This window comes from Petaurus breviceps, unplaced genomic scaffold, assembly GCF_028583685.1.
Source record: "Petaurus breviceps papuanus isolate PSGF00001 unplaced genomic scaffold, PetGlider_PUasm1.0 90977, whole genome shotgun sequence".
Lineage (NCBI taxonomy): Eukaryota > Metazoa > Chordata > Mammalia > Diprotodontia > Petauridae > Petaurus > Petaurus breviceps.
The window spans coordinates 28110281-28132157 of record NW_027187391.1 but is presented as its reverse complement, the minus strand read 5'-3'; the positions used below and the strand labels follow the sequence as shown (position 1 = coordinate 28132157).

The window sequence follows — 21877 nt, the reverse complement described above, 5'->3', positions numbered from 1 at the left end:
GAAGGGAGGAAGGAAGGAAGGAAGGAAGGAAGGAAGGAAGGAAGGAAAACATGGGAACACCATGAATTGATGCAATGTGAAGTGGGTGAGCAGAGTCAGATCACTGTCCATAGAAACAGCAATATTGTAACGATGAACAACTGTGGAAGACTTGGTTACTCTTATCAATACAATGATCCAACACAATTTCAAAGGACTCATGAAAAATGTATTCTACCTACATAGAAAGAACTGATGAACTCTGAATTCAGATTGAAGTACACTTTTCTCACTTCCTTTATTTTTACTGTTTTGAGTGACATAATTTGGTTAATATGGAAATATGCTTTGCATGATTTTGCATATATATAATCAATATCATACTGTTTGCTTTCTCAGTGGGTGGGGGAGGGATGAGAATGAGGGTGAAAATTAGGAACTTAAAGTTTTTCTTCTTTTTTAATTTTAAAAATAAAGAAATAGGGGTGGCTAGCTGGCTCAGTGAGTAAAGTGCTGGCCCCAGAGTCGGGAGGACCTGAGTTCAATTCCGGCCTCAGACACTTAACACCCACACAAAAAAAAAGTAGTCGTGTAACCTTGGGCAAGTTACTTAACCCCAATTGCCCTCCAAAAGGCAAAATAAATAAATAAACAAACAAATAAATAAATAAATGAATGAATGAATGAAAAAATATTTTCTTTAAAATAAAATAGGAAGCAAAAAAACCCCTAACGTATAATGATGCATTTAATAACAGAATATAACTTGGGGTATCCTAGAATTAAGAAATGGTATATTTGGGGCAGCCAGGTAGCACAGAGAGTAAGAGCACCGGCTCCAGTGTCAAGATGACCTGGATATCCAATCCCGGGCTCAGACACTTAGCACCCACCCAGAAACACTTGGCCGTGTAACCCTTGAGCAAGTTACTTAACCCCAATTGCTTAGGGGCGGCCAGGTGATTCAGTGAGTAAGAGCACCTGCTCCAGTGTTAGGATGACCTGGATATCCAATCCCGGGCTCAGATACTCAGCACCACACCCAGAAATAACTGGCTGTGTAATCTTGAGCAAGTTACTTAACCCCAATTGCTTTAAAAAAAAAAAAAAGTGGTATATTTGGCAGCTGTTACAGACCAAACCAAAACTAATTTTGAGGAAGAAACTAAAATTTTTACTTCTTTTCACATACATATTAAGTATTAAGAAATACTCAGATTTTCTTTTAAAACAAAAGGGAAAAACCTTTAGCCCTGTATAAAAGTGGGTAAATAGTATATGGCTGATGAATTAGATAAGACAGATGAGACATATATGGAATGAATTGGTCCAATTTAGACTGATGTGGTGCTATGTCTAAAACCCAATTCTTCTGATTCTCAGTCTTGATTTCTATGCATAATGAATTTTGCTGGATTTTTAGTCAATACATACATACAGAAAATTAAGTATATGTATGTATGTATATTTGTATGTATGTACATACATACAGAAAATTGAAGAAATAGATAAAAAGCACAGAATAGTTTAAACCTATGAAAATAGAATTTTAAGATATATTGTCCTTTTCTATTGTTGGAAGTGTCAGAGAAATCTATTGTTGTACTGAAAATGTTCTGAGCAATTAAGCTGCCCAGTATTTATTCACTTGAATTATGTTCAGGACTTTTGCCAAGAAGTGACACGTACACAATATTCATTTGAATGTTTAAATGTTGCACTCTGAAAATTTTTCAAAGGAATGTAAGTTATAAAAAGAAAGCTAAGCTATTGAAGCAGTCTTACAAGTTAATCAACCACAGTTAAAGTAAATGGAATTTTACTGAGATAAAGGAGTTTCTTATAAAACGCATTTTTAAATGTGACTATAATGTCTGAACTTTGAGATTTCAGTAAGGATAAGCAACTTGTCAAAGTGTTCCAAAGATCATGAGGGGAAGAAAAGATAGCAAATAGCAAAAATTACATATCATCATCATAATCACTTAGAGTTATATTTTATTTTTTTGGTTGCTAATTCTATATTTCACTAATTTCTATATGTTGCTAAGTCTATATATTAACCTTTTCGTATGAGTAATATGATTATTGTTAGTTCCAATCTAGGTTAAGTCCAAAGTGACATACTTTCTCATCTTTGTATAATTTAAATATGGATAAAAATGAAAACTCATAAATAGGAAGGGAATCAGAATATTAGTAGAGATGAAATCTTAGATAAAACATCACCAAAAAAATGAACAAAAACTTTAGAGACAATAAATAGCTGGTTACAGACATGGGAATCATATCAGACTAAACTGTAACATCAGTCCATCAGGTAATTAGAACAAAGGAAGTTTTTTGTAGACTCACAAATCTTAATTTGTTAATCTACAAAGGAAAAACCAAGTGGATAAATAATGCCCAATGAACAGGCTATGGGATACAGTTTGATGTATTGCAAGAATGCACTGGGTTAAGTTTAACAACACATATATCTTAGGTGGGCAACTAAAGATGGAAAATTAGCTAACTCTAGAATTAGGTGAAACATAGTGGGTTTGACTGCATTTGCGAAATTAAGCAACACTTTAAATAATCTCATGCTGCTCCTTTATACAAGTATACACCTTTTCAATGCTGCCATTTCCTGGGTCATGTTATATATGCCTGCAAATCATTAAATATTTAAATCCCTGAAGAATCACAATTGCAAGTAACCAAGGGAAAGAGAAATATATACAATGAGTTAAATAGGCCACAGTGCATTACCAATGCTAAACTAAATGTAAGAAGTAGCATAAAAAAATTATCAGGGACATGAATGTTTAGAAAAGGTTGGGCAATCATGAAGTAAGAGTAACTAACAATAAATGGACAACCTAGTAGTTGCACTAATATCCAAGAAATAATAATAGACCTACAGCAGTATTTGAGTCAAAGTGTTGTTCATGGACCCTATAGGTTCCTGAAACCTTTTCAGGGGGTCCACAAAATCAAAACTCTTCTATAATGTTAAAACTCTTAGTTTTTTTTAATAATAAGTCTTTTTCTAATACATATCTGTGTGAGAATAAATTTTCTTCAAATACTTGACCAAAAATTTATATCATAATAGATTTAATGTAAGAACAGATGTGAGAATTCAGTTGTCTTCTATTACACCAGGCATTACAGAGATTTGCAAAAGTATATAAAACATTTCCCCTCTTCTCATCAATATTTCTTGGAAAATAGTAATTTTTTCATAAAAATGTGTTATTTATGTTAATACTTAGTGGATAGATTAGTTTTTTAAATGAAAGAATAATATGTTAAAATTTTATAACTTTTAACTTCTAATATGAATAACATTGATAGATATTTAAAACATAAAAGATTTGGGGGTCCTCAATAATTTTTAAGTGTAAAGGGGTCCTGAAGCCAAAAAGTTGAAAAACTGTTAATCTAAAAGAAAATCTATTAACTGAGTTGAACCGCTCTGCAGCATTTAAGGAAGGACATAGAGAAGGCAGAGACATCATGGTGTAGTGGCTACAGTCCTGAATTTATGCCTAACTTACTAAATGTATGACCCAAGGACAAATGATTTCATTTCTGATCACTGATTTCTTCTTCTGTAAAATAGGGATAATAATGCTGGTCATACTTACCTCATGGGGTCATGAGGATCAACTTAAATAATGTATATGAAGACTGCAAACTTTAAAGTCTTATTATTATCAAGTCAAATATTACCATAAGAATTATGAAGGATGAGAAGGTGTTGATAGATTGTGATCTATCATGTGTGACCATATGGCTGAAATCAAATCCATAAAAGCAAGTATAACATGTGTACCAATTTTAAATGTTATATAATTCATTTGCTTCTCTTTGTATATGCTACAAAATTAGACTGATATTTAAAGTGTCACACTCATTGTCTATCATAGTGATAGAATACCTATCTTGTGATAATTTGGTTTTTGTTCTTTCCACAAAACCTTTTTCACAATGGGTCTTCTATAGAATGCAAGAGATGGTAATGTCCTCATTAATACAATGTTAATTGTAAAAAGTTAACTCTCTAGTCCTGCATTTCAACCCAAGAAGGTCCAGGTCAACTTGTAGAAACTGACCCTGAAGAAAGCTACTGGTTAAAGGAACTGCTTCAAAACAGCATAAAATCCTAAGTTTACTTAAATTTTCTTGCGACACTTTAATATAGCAGAAGAAGCAAATACAGGGTTAGGCTCAGATTACTACTACTAATAAAGTTTCATCTGCATAGTTTTATAATTTTCAAAGCATGTTTACATATTATCTCATTTAATCCTCACAATAGCCTAGTGAGCCAGAGGAAAGGCAAGTATTATTCTCATTTTATATATGAGGAACTGAGCTTCAAAGATTTTATAGACATACAGATATTAAATGTCAGACTTAGGAATGGAATCCAGGATTTTTGATGAAAAACTAGTGTTTTTTTCACCTTGCTATTGAGGTTGATCTAAAGCGAGTACCATTCCCAATTAACCCTACATGAAATAAAGCCGACTTCAGGCAGGTGGGTGAGAAATAAGAAACAAGACAATATGTTAAATATTTTTTGTCCTACCAATATTACCTCAGAATAACAAAATTCATCTTTAAATGGAATGAAACAGTTTTAAACAGTTCTACAACAATTTAATTGAGAAATAAGAATGATATACTACAAATCCAAAAAACAAACATTAAGACAAAAGGAGAAAATTTGTTGTGATCTGTTTGCACAAGAAGGAATAACTAGATTAAACTGAATAAAATTATTTTTAAGAATGACAATTACTAGTAATAATAAGTAATACATGCACATCACTTTATAATCTAAAAAGTTTTATACAAATTATTATAGTTATTCTTCACAATCACCCAGTGAAGTAGGCAAGGTGAGTACTAATATCCTTGTTTTACAAATAAGAAAACTGAGCCCCAAAAGGAGCATGATAAGATTAGTGGATTGAATGAATTGGGTTTAAATCTAGCACAGTACCTTGTACATAGTGTTTAATAAATGCATGTCTCTCATCTACTCCTCATTTCCTAGCATTCACAGAAATCTATCTTCCTCAGATGACTCCCCATCCCTGGACATTGTCTCCAGCACTGGCTACACTTTCTCCCATGCCCTTAAAAATAACAGTACTGAAAGGGAGTCAGAATACACCTACTTTCAGAATCTTCCTTTGCCATCATCATTCAACAAATTCTACTTTGAAGTTTACTACATTAAATAAATCCAGATCAAAGTGGCTGTGGTCTATTGGCCCATGGAGCATTCTTCCTTTCTCAAAGAGTTTAATATGTGGCTCATTGTCTTCTCTTTTCCAGCTCCTGCCTTTGTACTGTAGGGCTTCAACATCTATGTTGATGCTAACTCAAATAACTTAACTTTCCAGTTCCTCAATCTCCTCAAATCCCATGACTCTTCCACTCCATCTCAGTCATGCAAAAGGATAGTCAAGCAATAGTTATGAATTCCCTTTCCTCTCTCAAACCTAGAACTAGCTAATTCTGTTCCATACTGTCATGAATTTTTCAGTATCTCATCTCCTTGTCATATCACTGCTCATTCCTTCTCAAATCCCAACTCTGAATTACTCCAACCACCTGGTACCTCATCAACTCTTACTCAAATAATACTGTCTGGATATGGATGAAGTCATATAACCATTCAGATTAGATACAGTACATCAGGATGTTAGCTAAACTCAAACAGGCAATTCATTTATCCCCACTATAAATTCTTTTTCCTACTCCCTATATAAGCTGTCCCAAACCTTCTCTCTGCTCAAACCTCTTTCACCTCCCTCTTCCCCCTCGGCTAAGCAATTTACCTTCTACCTCACTGAGAAAATAGAGGCCATTTGCCATTAGCTCCCTCTTCTTCCATTCTCTTCCTCTTAAAATCCCCTATCATCCCCTGATCTAAGGTTATGCCTGGCTATACATTTATGACCCTATTAACACAAGGGATTTGTCCAAGATCAACACAGCTAAGAAATATGAGAGAACTTGGATTAAGGTTATCTGATAAAATCCACTGCCCTTTCCAAAATTGTTCTGTAGAAAACTGTAGATGAAGAAATTAAACAACAACGCTGAATGATGAATGTTTCAGAAACATCAAATGCTGTGTTGTATCATGGGTAGTGTGTTGGATATAGAGACAAGATCTGGGTTCAGAATCTCACCTAAGATACTTAGTAGCTGTGTGATCCTGGGCAAGTTATATCTTACTGACTCCCAATTTCCTCATCTGTAAAAGGGATAGACAGCATCCCATAGGACTGTTGTGAGGATAACATGAAATAATTTGTGAAAAGCACTTTGTAAATCTTAAAACACTGTGTAATTGTGCACAATTATTATTTTAAAATTTTAAATAGTTTAGAAAAAATACTAAGAATACTACAGAGAAAGTGCTCATTGACTGCAAGTTTTTATATATTACTTTCCTTCATTTAAATTTTATAAGTAAGAAAAAACAGGAACTTGGAGGACAAGTAACTTGCTTGGATTACATAAAATGTTAGTCTAAATCCTTAGATGAAATCAGACCTTAGGTTTCAATAGTCTACTGTGGACCCACTGAACCAAAATGAGATATAAACAATTCAAAGTGATTTTACAGTGGATAAATCTGTGGTTCATTTCCATGTTAAATTTCTATAACTTTCTTTTTTTTTTTTTTTCTTAAATTCTGGGCAAAAGATACAACTTGACTAGAGCTTTGATATAACATACAACACAAGTAAATGAGTTAGGGGGAAGATATCCTAAGCTAAGTGGATGATTTAAAAACAGATCTACTGTGAGACTGGCATTTATATGATAATCTTCCTCCTTTGAAGCTGACTTCTTAGCAGCAGTAAGGGAATAAGTGAATAGACAAAGATAAAGTGTTAAACCTTTCTTCTAAACTGGGAAGAGGGTGAAAATCTGAAGACTTAATAATTACAAAGGAATAACAAAAATAAATAATATGTAGATGCATTTAAAATCTATACATATATCTGAAAGTGATAGATAAACCTTGTATTAGAAAATTTTCCATTTACAGAGAACAGCTAACAATTTACAAAAGTGACTGATTCAAGTTATATATTACTAAATTTCTTTTGCCCACTAGGGATGAAAATAAGTTCTGGTGGAGTCAAAAGAAGAAGCAGGCAAAAACAGGGGAATGATCCTTAATAATTCCCAAACAAAATAATAAATTGCTAAATACCGAGAATAGAATACATATTACTTAATACAGTAATTAAATGGAAATGCAGTATTCAAAATATAAAAAGAAACCACAATATAGGGAATCATTTAACATAGAATAATATATTATTAACATAAACTTACTAAATTAAAGTATAACTACCAGAATAATTTGAATTACAAAAATGTTTTGTTTCACAACACTCTGGATACAGATAAACACACACACAGAGGCATATGTATTAGGTCCTTGTCCTTCATTCTTAAAGAGAACCAAAATGACATCACTATGTTAGATTCAAGTTACAATGTGTCCAACTGTGGCTAATCAGACTAATACAGGTTTGGAATGTTCTACCATAGGTCAGGAACATTTGGGGTGGATTCTCTAAATCTGCACATCTCACGTTTCTTTTGAGCTACCTCAATTCTGCTTTGCTCATAGATCACAGCACCTTCTTTGATGAGGGCACACCATACCAGGCAGTCCTGTGCCAGTGTCTCCCATGTCACACAATCAATTCCAAAGTTCTTCAGAAAGACCTTGAGGGTACCCTTGTATCACTTCTTCTGACTACCATGTGAGTGCTAGTCTTGTGTGAGTTCACCATAAAATAGTCTTTTAGGAAAGTAACATTTGACATTTGAACAACATGACCAGCCCATCAGAACTCTCTGAAGTAGAGTGTTAATGGTGGGCTGTTAAGTTTAAGAAATGACTTCAATGTCTGGTACTTTTCCTGTCGAATGATCTTCAAAATCTTCCTAAGATAATTCAAATGGAAGCAATTCAGTTTCCTATCAAGGCACTGGTATAATGTCCAGGTTTCATAGGCATACAACAATGAGGTCAGCACAATGGCTCTGGAGACTTTAAGTTTGGTAGTCAGTCTAATACCCCTTCTCTACCACACTTTCCTTTGGAGTCTCCCAAACACTAAGCTAACTCCAGCAATGTGTGTAACAATCTCACTATCAATACATACATTAATGCAAAGTAAACTGCCAAGGTAATTGAACTTATACACAGTATTCAAAACTTCTCCATTTGCTATAACCAATGGTTCCATACATGGCTGGTATGGTGTTGGTTGGTGGAGTACCCGTGTTTTCTTGGTGTTAGTTGTTAGGCCAAAATTAGCACAAGCAGCAGAAAATTGATCCATACTTTGTTGCATCTGTTTCAGAGCTGCACTGAGTGCACAATCATCTACAAACAAAAAATCACACACCAACTCTCCCTCCACTTTTGTCTTGGCCTGAAGCCTTACATATTGAAGAATTTACTATCAGTGTGGTAGCTGACCTTGATGCTGTGTTTATCCTCACTAAAGACATATGACAACATGACTGAAAACATCATGCTAAAAAGCATGGGAGCAAGCACACAGTCTTGTTTCGCTCCACTGGTGACTGGGAAAGCATGAGAGCATTGTCCATTATCCAGAAGGTGGGCAAGCATGCATGCTATTATGAAATTGACATACAATACTGATGAAATTCTCCACACAACCAAATTTTGACATAACTTTCCATAAGCCCTCGCAACTGACAGTATCAGATCAACAAACCTTTTTTAAAGACCTCTATTCTACTCCTGTCATTTCTCCTGGACTTGTTAGGCCGCAAACACCACAGCAACCATTTCTTGGCCTCTTCTGAAGCCACACTGGCTCTCAAGTAGATGACCATCTTCCAGGTGAAGTATCTTAAAGGAGGACTCTGGCAAGAATCTTGCTAGCAATGACTAAGAGAGAGACTCCTTCATGAATGTCACAGGACAATCTATTTCCTTTTTTACTTTTATAGAGGTGGACAACGGAGTCATCCTTGAGTTCCAGGGAATAACTTCCTCTTGTCATATAACCTAAAAATTTTCAGTCAGCTTTTATATGAGAAATGGACCCCCTTCCCCTTAAATCTCTATTAACCAAAATTCAATGCTAAAAAGAGTTTATACAGTGATGGTTTCATTTCCTCATGATCTATTGGTATGATTTCAATTTTTTTTTCTTCTCTTATTGCTATAGCTAGCATTTCCAGTATAATACTGGTAGTAGTGGAGATAATGAATATCCTTGCTTCATCCTTTATCTTCGTGGGAAGTCTTCTTGTTTACCTCCATTAAAGATAATGTTTACTCTTGGTTTTATATAAATAACTACTTCTCATTTTAAGAAAGGATTCATTTATTCATATGCTTTCTAGTGTTTTTAATATAAAATGGTGCTATATTTGTCAAAAGATTTTTCTGTATCTACTGATATAATTGTATGATTTTTACTGTTTTGTTATTAATGTGGCCCATTATGCTGATATGTTTCTTAAGAATGTACCACTTAGTCTTAGTCTTAGTATAAATCCCACCTGATCATAAAATATGATCTTTGTGATATATTGCTAAAATAACCATGCTAGCATTTTATTTTTAAAAAATTTGTATTAATAGTAATTAAAATTCTTTCAAAACAATATTTTTGTGATGGAAGGAATGTGGTAGGGTTACTTCATTTTTAAAAAGTTCATGTGTTAGAATTATTTTTTTTCTTTTTTATGTTTTTTGGAGGGCAATTGGGGTTAAGTAACTTGCCCAAGGTCACACAGCTAGATTTTGTGTGTATGTGTGTTAAGTGTCTGAGGCCGGATCCGAACTCAGGTCCTCCTGACTCCAGGGCCAGCATTCTACTCACTGCGCCACCTAGCCACCCCAGAATTAATTATTCTTTAAATTTTGGTATAATTCACTTGCAAATCTATCTGCTTGTAGGGATTTTTCTTAGCTTACTGGTGGCTTGTTCAATTTATTTTTCTAAGGCAGGATTATTCAAATATTCAATTTCTGCTTCTGCTAATCTGGACATTTTACATTTTTGTAAATATCCATCTATTTTACATAGCTTGTCAGTATTATTGACACACAGTTGGGCAAAATAACTGCTAATAATTGCTTTCATTCCATCTTCATTGGCAGTGCAATTCAACCTTTGCATTTTGTATACTGGTAGTTTGGCCTTTCTTTAAAATAAAAATAAACAATGATTTCTTCATTTTATTGTTGTTTTTAAATAAAACTGGATTCTGGTTTCAAATTCATTCTACTGTTTCCATTTTTTGGATGTGTTCATTCCATTCACATTTACAGTTATGATTAGGATATATTTCTCTGTATTTTATTTTCTTCTGTTTAACCTTCTTTCTGGCCCCCCTCCTTGAAACTCTGGCCCTCCTCAAAAGTCTATTATGCTTCTGATCATTATATCCTTTAATCTACCCACCCTTTTATCTTATCTGCATTTCTCTTATCCCTTCCCCTTCTGTTCCTACTTCTCTATTGGGTAAGACAAATTTCTACCCACAATTATACATACATACATATATATATATATATAGTCTTCCTTCTTTGAACCAGTTCAGATGAGAGTGAGGTTCAAGTGTTGTCTCCACACCCATTTCCCTCTCTACTGTAAAACCTTTCCTTTTGTGTTTCTTTTATGTTAGATAATTTTTCCCATTCTTGCTCTCCCATTTCCCTTCTTTCAGGGCATCCTTCTTTCTCATACCTTACTTTTCTTTTTCTTTTTTTTTTTGAGATCATCCCAATATAATTGACTCACAACCATGATCTGTGTCTTTCAGACTTCTTCTGACTGCCCTAATAATGATAAAGTTCTTAGGAGTTACAAGTATCTTCTTCCCATATAGAAAGATAAAAAGTTTAACCTTATTTAGTCCTCTCTCATGTTTACCTTTTTTTATGCTTCTCTTAAGTCTTGTGTTTGAATGTCAAATTTTCTATTCAACTCTAGTCTTTTCATCAAGAATGGTTGAAAGCCCTCTATTTCATTAAATATCCATTTTTCCTTTCTGGAATATTATATTGTAAGTCCTCTCCACATGGAAGATGACAAATGTTATGCGATCCTGACTTTAGCTCCACATTATCTGAATTGTTGTTGTTGTTTTCTGGGTGGTTAATAAGCCTGGGAGTTTTCATTCTGGGATCTCTTTGAGGTGATCAACAGAGTCTTTAAACTGCTATTTTACTCTCTGGTTCTAAAATGAAGAAGCACGTTTCCGGAATAATTTCTGGAAATAAAATGTCTAGGCTCTTTTTTTTGATCATGGCTTTTGAGTAATCTGACAATTCTTAAATTGTCTCTTCTCAATCTATTTTCCAGGTCAATTGTTTTCTCAAAGAGATATTTAACATTTTCTTCTATATTTTCATTATTTTGACTTTGTTTTGTTGATGTTGCATGGAATCATTAGATTCCACTTGCTCAATTCTAATTTTTAAGGAATTACTTTCATCAGTGAGCTTTTGTACCTCTTTTTCCATCTGATATATTCAACGTTTTAATGACCATAGTAATCTAGTGTCTGATAAAACCAAAGATTCATGCTTTCAAGGTAAGAATTCACCATTTGACAAAAATGTAAAACTGGAAACTAGTTTGGAAGATGCTCAGCACAGACCAACATCTCACACTGCATGCAAAGATAAGTTCAAAATGGATAATTTCTTTAGAAATAAAGAGTGATATTATAAGTAAATGGAAAAATGGAGCATAGGAAAATGCATATGTCAGATCTATGGACAAGGGAAAGTTTATGACGAAACAAGAGATAGAGAGTATCACAGGAAGTCTATAGATCTGACATGCATTTTCCTATGCTCTATTTCTCAAATACATAAGGAACTAAGTCAGAATTATAAAAATTTTCACCATTCCCCAGTCAAATATGAAAATCAATTTTTAGAAGAAACCATAGCTAGCAATAGTCATATGAAAAAAAGCTCTAAATCATTACTGATTAGAAAAATGCAAATTAAAATAACTGAGATATCACCTCACACCTATCAGATTGGTTGACATGACAGAAGAGAAAAATGATAAATGATGGAGGGGGTGTAGAAAAATTGGAGTTATGAACTAGGCCAATCATTCTGGGGAACAATTTAGGAGTACACCTAAAGGATTATAAAACTGTGCATACCCATTGATCAAGCCATACTACTACTGGGTCTATACCCCAAAGAGATAAAAGAAAAGGGAAAAAAAAAACCTATTTGCACAAAAATATTTATAGCAGATTTCTTTTATCAGAGTAAAGAACTGGAAGTGGAGGTATGTCCATCAATTGGGGAATGGCTAAACAAGTTGTGGTATATGATTATGATGGAATATTGTCATGCTCTAATAAATGACAAGTAGAATGATTTCAAAAAAAATCTGGGAAGATTTATATAAACTAATGCAAAGTGAAGTGAGCAGAACCAGAACATTATACACAGTAACACCAATGTTATAACAGTAATACTGTTCAATTGTGAAAGACTTAGCTACTCTGATCAAACCAATGATCCCAGACAATTCCAAAGGATGCATGATGAAAAATGCTATCCATCTCCAGAATGGGATCTGATGAACTCTGTCTTCAGATGCAGAATGAAGTATACTTTATTTTTATTTTCTTTTTTGGTCTATTTTCTCTTACAATGTGGCTAATATGGAAATATATTTTATATGATTTCACATGTATAATCAATTTGGGAAATATTTAGTGAAATATATAAAATATACTTAAAAAAATAAAATTTTTAAAAAGCTTAATTTTTTCTTAAATTTTAAAATAGTAAGAGTCTCCACATGCTGTTGTTTGCATATGGCACTGTGGTGATAAAATCAAAACCAATAACATACATTAAAAAGTGTTTTACTGCATTAGGGAATATAATCCTTGTCAACTATATATTCAATAAAACTAGCATAAGGTTTTAAGTACTTATATAACTTAAGAGACCACAATGGAGGTTAGGGGAAATGAGATGTTAAGAGAAAAGGCAGAGACTGGCCTGAGCTCTCTCAAATTCCTCTCCAAACAACTTTAGTACCTCAAACTGAATTCTGGAGTGATCAAACCCCAAAAAGGACAAAGTGAAACAATTTTACAGCCTAATACAATTTAGAAGTTCATCAGGAAAGGTCTGTCACACCAGGATGAGAATGGAACACAGTCCAGTGCAGGCCATGCCCCAGCAAAGCAGCAGCAGGCCTTGGGGGTGACTGAATCAGAAACAGCAGGGATGGATTCCCAAGTGCCCTGGCCACAGATTGTAGGGGGTGGGGAGTCAGAAAGTTGGTCATAAGGAGATTACAGGGGTCCATTTGCTGGCCCTGGGTACAGAACTCTGCTGCATTGCCCATGTGTGAATTCAGGTTGCAGTATTGGGTCACAATCCCAGGGTGAGAAGAAGCACTAGAATACCAAAGTTTACAGCTGTAGTGGAGTAAGGGCTATGATCATTATTCCAAGGTGGAAAAGAGGGTTCACAGTCACTCATATACCAAACCACAGGCCAACAGACTAGTAAATACACCTCTCCCTAGATCACATCACCTTGGAAGAACTGAAAACTTATAGACCCCCAGAAGTAGCTCTGAAAGCAGCAAAAAACAACAACAAAACCCCTGAAGCTTGGAACAGTGCCCCTTCTGCCCCAGAAGAAGAGCCCAACTTTACAATAAAGTTAAAACAGGCTGTAAAAATGAGAAAGTAACAAAAAATGGAACTGACCAAAAGAAGTTACTATGGTGGCAGGGAATATCAAAACATAAACTTAGAAGACAACAAAGTCAAAACTGTTACTACATCCAAAATCTCAAGGGAAAATGTGAATTGGTCTCAGGCCCAAAAGAATTCCTGGAATAACTCAAAAAGGATTTTAAAAATCAAGTAAGAGAGATAGAAGAAAACTGGGGAGGAAAAATGAGAATGTAAGAAAATCATGGAAAAAAAAGCCAACAGTTTGGTAAGGAGACAAAAATGCTGAAGAAATTAACACTTTAAAAAACAAAATAGGATAAATACCTCTTGTAAAAGAGACACAAAAATCCTCTGAAGAGAAAACCTCCTTAAAAAGTGGAATTAGCCAAATGGAAAAAAGATATACAAAAAAATCGCCTAAGAGAACTCCTTTAAAGAACAGAATTGGCTAAATAAAAACAGAAACATAAAAGTTCAGTGAAGAAAATAATGCCTTAAAAATTAAAATTGGGCAAAAGGAAACTAATGACTCCAAGAAACATAAAAAAACAATAAAAATCAAAGGAATGAAAAAAAAGAAAATGTGAACTGTCTCACTGGAAAAACAACTGATCTGGAAAACAGATTGAGGAAATATAATTAAAGAATTATGGACTATTTGAAAACCATGAACAAAAAAAGAACCTAGACAGGGGCAGCTAGGTGGCACAGAGAATAGGGCACCAGCCCTGGAGTCATGAGGACCTGAGCTCAAATCCGGCCTCAGACACTTAACACTTACTAGCCATGTGACCTTGGGCAGGTTGCTTAACCCCAATTGCCCTCCAAAAAACAAAAACAAAACAAAACAAAAAAGAACCTAGACAAATTATCAAAGAAAACTACTTCGGTATCTTAGATCCTGAGAGTAAAATAGAAATTGAAAGAATCCAGCAATCACCTCCTGAAAGAGATCCCAAAATGAAAACTCCCAGAAATATTTTAGCCATATTTCATAACTCCCATGTCAAGGAGAAAATAATGCAAGCAGCCAGAAAGAAATAATTCAAATATCATAGTATCACAGTCAGGATAACATATGATTTAGCAGCTCCCACATTAAAGGAGTGGAGTCCTTGAAATATGTTATTCCAGTGGACAAAGAATCAAGGATTACAACCAAGAATCACCTACCCAGCAAAATTTAGTATAATCTGGAGGGAGAGTTAAAGCAGGGTGGGGTGTAGAGGGAAAGGGAAATGGGTATTAAATGAAATAAAGGACTTTCAAACACTACTGATGAACAGAGCAGAGTTGAATAGAAAATTTGACTTTCAAATACAAGACTCAAGAGAAACATAAGAAGATAAAAAGGAAAAAGAAATCATGAGGGATTCAATGAGGTTAGTTTACATTCTTACATGAGAAGATGATACTTGTAATTCCTAAGAAGTTTATCATTCTTACAGCACTTATAAGGAGTTTACATAGACAGAGGATGGGGTGAAATGAATATGATGGGATATTTAACAAAATACAATTAAAGGGTAAGAAAAAGGAATGTACTTGGAGAAGGGAAAAGGAAAAGGTAAAATGGGTTAAATTATCTCACATAAAAGAAGTATGAAAAACCTTTTACAGTAGAGGGGAAAATGGGGAAGGTGGAGGCAGAGAGTGGGGGAAAAGTTTGAACCTTGATCTCATCAGAATTGGCTCAAAAAGGGAATAACATACACATTCACTTGGGTATAGAAATCTATCTTACCCTATAGGAAAGTAGGAGGGGAAGGGGAAAGTGAAAGAGGCAGGAGTGATAGAAGGAAGGGAAGATTGGGAGAGTAAAACTCAGAAACAAAATACTTTTGAGGATGGACAGGTTGAAAGGATTGAGAGAGTAGCATAAATGGGGAAAATATGATGGAGGAAAATATAACAGTGAACACATAACATTAAAAAAAGTTACACCAAGTTTCTCTACTAAAGGCCTCATTTCTCTTATATATTACTGAGTCAAATTTATAAAAATAAGAGCCATTCCCCAAATGATAAATGGTCAAAGGATATGAACGGGCAGTTTTCAGAAGAAATCAAAGCTATCGGATTGGTTAACATGATAGAAAAGGAAAATGACAAAAGTTGGAGGGGATATGTGAAAATTGAGACACTAATATGCTGTTGATGGAATTGTGGAACTAATTCAACTATTCTGGAGAGCAATTTGGAACTATGCCTAAAGGGCTATAAAACCATGTGTACCCTTTGACCACTACTAGGTCTATATCCCAAAGAGATTAAAAAAAAAAAAAGGAAAAGGACCTATGTGCACACAAATATTTAGAGAAGTTCTTTTATTGTTGGCAAAGAATTGGAAATTGAGGAGATGCCCATCAATTGGGGGATGACTGAACAATTTTTACTATATGATTGTGCTAGAATACTATTATGCTATAAGAAATAATGAGCAAGATGCTCTCAAGGAAGACCTGGAAAAACTTACATGAACTGATGCAAAGTTAAATGTACAGAACCAGGAGAACATGGTACACAGTAACAGCAATACTTTACAATGATCATTTGTAAATGGCTTAGCTATTCTCAGCAATACAATGATCCCAAGACAATTCTAAAGGATTTATGATGAAAAAAAAAATATCTCCAGAAGAACTGATGGAGTCTGAATGCAGATCACAGCACACTTTTTTTTTACTTTATTCTTCTTGGTGTGCTTTTTTAATTTTGATGTTTGCTTTCACAACATGACTGATATGGAAATATGTTTTGCAAGACTGTACATGTATAAACTATATCAAATTGCTTGTCTTCTAAATGAAGTGGATAAGAGAGGGAGGGGCAGAATTTGAAATTCAATACTTTTTTAAAGGAACATTTAAAAATTGTGTTTCATGTAATTGGGGGAAAATAAAATATTTGATAAATGAATAAGAAATTAAAGAGAAAAAAAGAGATGAAGAGGTATGGTCACTAGCATTTTATTACAGGAGTTCTTCATGGTACATGGCCACAAAAGTTACCAACAACAGTAAGTGAGAACTGAGGATCTCAGATCTATCAAAGTTTGGGAGCAAAACAAATTTTTCCATCATCTTCATAATGTGTAATGCTTGTCTTTTTGTGATGGACAAATAAATGTACATTATCTGTTCCAAAGAATGATTTTCATGAGACAGGTTTGTGGGTCGTCATAGAGATGTAAAAAAAAGAGCAACAATCAAACTTTTTAAAAATATAGAGGAGACAAAAAGTAGGTGATACAGAATAATTCATTAAATGCACATAGTTAAATGTAATTTACACTTAAAAATATAAACTGTACAAAAGAGAAAAAAAATTTCTCTATAATTGATTTTATTGTATATACAATTAAGCTGTTTCTTATTCTTCATGTAACATAATCTTGTGATACTTAAATCTTTAACTGTTATCAATTAAAAAATAAAGATAGAATTACCTGCATGTGCTGTTACTGTCATTTTTGGACAACTTGGAGAGTAATAGATAAGGCGGGTAAACAATACCAACAGATCTGTAAGAGATACTGAATCTAAAGAAACCAGAGAAGAAAAATCGATCTGTCATATCCATGTAACTACCTTAGATTCACAAATTTATGAAACACAATTACTTGCTCCTACTCCTATGTCCTTTTCCCTGAAGTCCTAGCTTTCTAATGGAGATTGGGAAGCTGACACACATTTAATAATCATTGTTCAATAAGTGGCAAAATTACAGGCACAAATCAGACATAGAGGAGATAGAAAGGAAACAAGCAGAAACTCAGTTTCTGTATTCAGTCAACAAAATAAGCCATTTTAAGATGTAGTTTTTCCATTTAAACTGAATAGAAGTAATTCAAAAATTACAGTTAAATTCAATGGGAAAAAAGTCAAGGCAATCTGAATAGAGAATTGGCTATTCTTTCAAGATTTACAAAATTTAAACCAATCCAATGCAGTTAAAATAGTTCCCCTTAACTACAAGTCTTTAAGCAAAGAGTAAAACTCTATTTGTGAAAAAAGGTTAAATGGAATTCACACTTTCCACAGAGTTTGGATTTAATAATGTCTGGGTTTCTTTCCTACTATATATGGTCAAATTTAAAGAAATTTCCTATTAAAGTCATGTAAGCTAAGGAGTATTTCCATGTAGTTCCATTAGTGCTTTCTAAAACAATGGAGATGTTCGGGAGAGGAACAGACAGAATCTAGGAGTATAATTATTTCATGGCAAACCTTAGGTGCCTCAAGAATTTAAGTGAGTATGTAATCTTTTAACAGAAACAGTATCACTTTCTTATTCTTAATATTTTCTTTTCTGAAAAGTATGTTATGTAACAAAGGCAAGTATTTTAAACATATACTTTGAATCTATTTAAAGGCTACCTATTGAGAACTGTGAGCAATTTTCACTTATTCTGGTTGTCCTTACCTTTTCTATTGTTCAGTTTTACAGGAAATAGCTTCCTGCCTTGTGTATAGATCAATAGTCTTCCTAAGAGGCATAGTGAGTGAACAAAACAAATATATTGCAATTCTTGTCCTGAATAGAAAGTCTTCTGTTTATTCCCTTAAACGAAAAACAAATTTTTAAATTTCATTTTAATATAATTTAATTTACAAGAGTAATCTTCTTTGTTTTCTAAGACTATGTGGGTAAACAGTCTAATGGAGAAAATTCTGGTACAAATAAGAAATTGATTATTCCTCTAATTTGACAGTTTTCTTTACTAGCATATTTCCGCATGATACAAATCTCTTCTGTCTGTATAGTAAAGCAGTCATAATGAAATTTAACAAGTCTAAATACCAGGGAAGAGCATAATTTCTGGAACTACTGCACTTTGGTGTTTGTAACAGACATCAAAGGGAAGTCATAATATTTAAGTTCCTTTAACATCAACAGAGATTTTTAAAATGAGGGGACATGGGGATGCTTCATTAAAAACCAAATAAATAAACCTTCAACAACAAAGTTCAAACTCTAAAACCTCTAATTATAATTATGTTTATATACTTTTATGATTATTCTTTCTCTAATGCACATATACTTCATTTGTATAATCATGCACATTCAAATCCTGCCACTGGGTAAATCTCTTCTACTCCAAAGCATCCGCCTCTACTACCCCTTCCTATTTATTGGACACTTACTTGGTGCCCTCTATTAGACTAGTCACTACTAGAATACAAAGAAAGTATAAGCAATGTCTTGGTTCCTCACTGAGATTACAACTAAGTTGGAAGAGAATATGTATATAACTAGAGAAAAATAAAAGACATTATAAAATCAATTGTTCAGGGGTGGGATAAAAACTAGATACAAAAACAGTACAAAAAACAGACTAATTAGTAGGTGCCAAGTAGTCAAAAGAAGGCTTCTTGGAGTTGAGTTTGGTATTAAAATGATCTACAACGAAGGCTTTTGCAATAATTAGAACTAGGAAACATCCCATAGGCTAAATTGGATAATTACACATGGGAAAGAAGTTAGCATAATTATGTAGTTATTCTAAAATTTGAATAATTCGTGATATATTTAACATTGTGAAAAAGTTTATTTTTATTGGTATCTAAGAGAATTAAACAACTTGCCATAATTTAAACAACTTACCTAAGATTTACTTTACTTGAAAAATAAAATCAATTATGTTTTTCAAAACAATTTTTATTTGTTAATAAACTAAGTTGATTTCTTATTTTTTTTTACTCAAGGAAAATAACACTTACCACAATGTTTGGGATGTATCAAATTTTCATCAGATCTCATATTTTCACATGATTCAAAATACTGAACACATTGTTGAACTGATGTTGTTACCTACCAAAATAATAAACTGTAAGCAACCTAGAAATTTGCACAGTTCCTCATTCTAGGATTTAAGATAAATTAGGTCAATTCTTAAAGAATGCTCTGGGAAAACAACAGGAAATTATGATTCACAATATTTAGTATTGTACTTTTTCAGGTTGCTAAAAATTACTGCCCTCAGATGAATTAGATCAATATGATGTGCTTAATTAACAAAAGTTGTGAAAATATATGTAGGCCAAAGTCTTTTTCTAAAATGCAATCAAACCCTATTATAATGCTGACTTCAGGGGATAAGAATGTAAGGTTTACATACTGCTGTGTAATATATAGCACTCTGTAAACAAAGGGGTATGATTTAACAGCCTACCATATAACAGGATCAACTTTGTTATAAATACCTTCATCATAAGATTTTACTGCGTTTATAAGGCTAAAATTACCTCATATTGAACTTTTCACATAAATAAACTGACTTCAAATATTTTTATTATCCCTTTACTACCATTTTGGATTAGTAATTATGGCAGAAACACTGCTGAGTCTGCATGAGTGTATATGTCTTTATGCTATTAGACACATGACTATGAAAATTTGATTTCTATTTATTTAAAAGAATTAAAATGGAAGTAAGTCAGGAACAAGACTGGAGAACTGTTTCTTAACTCAACGAAAAATGTTACATCTTAAAATATTTCTCCATGTCTAGGTCACAAAATGCTAAAGGTGAAGACAAGTTGGGACCTGGGTGAGTTCAAACTTCAGTTCTGTTACCTCTTTGTTCAATGAAGCCCTACATAAGGGGGAGGAGGAGGAGAAGAAATATGTACATCTATAATATATTGCATTCCTGTTCTTTCCAGATATTTAACTAGGGTCTCCCATTATGCTGTGTGATATCAAATACGTGTTTAAAAAGAAGTTTCACAGTAATTCCTATAATGGGACTTTTCTAAAGGGTGTTACAATATAATCTAATTATTCCTTTAAATTTCTTGTCCATTCATTATTTTTAATTCTTAAACTAATTTGGGCAATTTAAAAATTCCTCTTGCTCCTAAGTTTTTATAAATGTCTTTCCTTTAAAATTTCAGGTGTTTTCCACATAATCTAATGCTTTTTTTTCTATTAATAACTGCTCAAAATCACATTATATATAATTCAAAAACACTGCTATTACAAGATTGCTCCATTCTTTAATAATTTGTAGAACACTACTTTAGCACTAATCTTATGCATTTTCTAGCTTCTTTACTCCCACCCACTCCACCCAACATCCCCCCTCCCATTTGAGGGCTTTCAATTTCAGTCCTTTTGAACTTTAAGGAACTCTGGTTTAAAAAGTTAACTAAGAGCTTGACTCATAATTTTGCTTAGTTTGGATATCATGATGTACACTTATCTTTGGATACTTTGGTTATGAAGATTGGTCAACATAGCTTTTGATTTTAGCAATACTCTTTCCTCCAAATTCTTGTAAATTTGTACTTACCAGAGATTTATATTTTTTTTCAAGAAGTTGTAATACCACAGTTCTGCTATAATGTGCATGCTAAAATTAGGGAGAAAATGTAAGTTATATTTCATTTAATGTTCAAATTATAACCCCCCAAAATCAGTTTTTTCTGCATCATTTCCAATAATTATATAATTAATGACACAATAAATTAAGTTTTCAGTCATCCTAATCAGCACCAGGCAGATTTCTCTATTAGCATTGGATTAGAACCAAAGCAATCAAGAGAACTGAAATGAATAAATGCATTTCACAAAACTATTTTATCATTCAGAGATGGGACAGAAGAAAAATATTCACTAATATATTTGTTCTCAAATATCATATTGAGCTTTTTTTCTTACACTACAAATAGGTCACAAGCTAAGCCCAGAATAGGAGGAAAGATTGGATATAGGTTTTCATAGGAATAAAGAACTCTAGGTAAGGAAATACCCTCTAGCAATGTAGACTGGTCCTTTCCTCTCCTCAGCAATTTATTCCCTTAAAGAACTGCCAGGGGTATTGAAAGATTAAGGTCACTTAGGGTACAAAGGGTCACTTAATCTATATTATGTTCCACAGATGGGATGTGAAACTAAATATTCCTGGCAGGGGCTGACTTTTATCATGCCCTTTCCATACATTTAGAGACATAAATAGAGATCTAGATAGACAATGTGATGTAATGGGATCAATTTGTGCTTATAGTTGACTATTCTCTGATTACTTTAAAATTCCAAGTAAACATTGCTACTTTTATTTTTCTCAAAAATCAAATGCAGGAAAAAAAAAACAACCCAACATTCTTGGTGACAGTCCCAGTTTGCT

At 33.4% G+C, this 21877-nt stretch overlaps 1 protein-coding gene across 2 annotated transcripts in view; it reads right to left on the bottom strand.

Moving 5' to 3' along the window:
• Nucleotides 1-21877, bottom strand: part of TBC1D32 (TBC1 domain family member 32) — a 246731-nt gene that overhangs the window by 175177 nt on the left and 49677 nt on the right. For both annotated transcript variants that reach the window (XM_069076948.1, XM_069076949.1), the window contains exons 11-14: nucleotides 21044-21103; nucleotides 19470-19560; nucleotides 18172-18309; nucleotides 17195-17287 (exon numbers count right to left, since the gene is read on the bottom strand). In XM_069076948.1, coding sequence (XP_068933049.1) covers nucleotides 17195-17287; nucleotides 18172-18309; nucleotides 19470-19560; nucleotides 21044-21103 — 382 coding nt within the window. The remainder of the gene's footprint in view (nucleotides 1-17194; nucleotides 17288-18171; nucleotides 18310-19469; nucleotides 19561-21043; nucleotides 21104-21877) is intronic.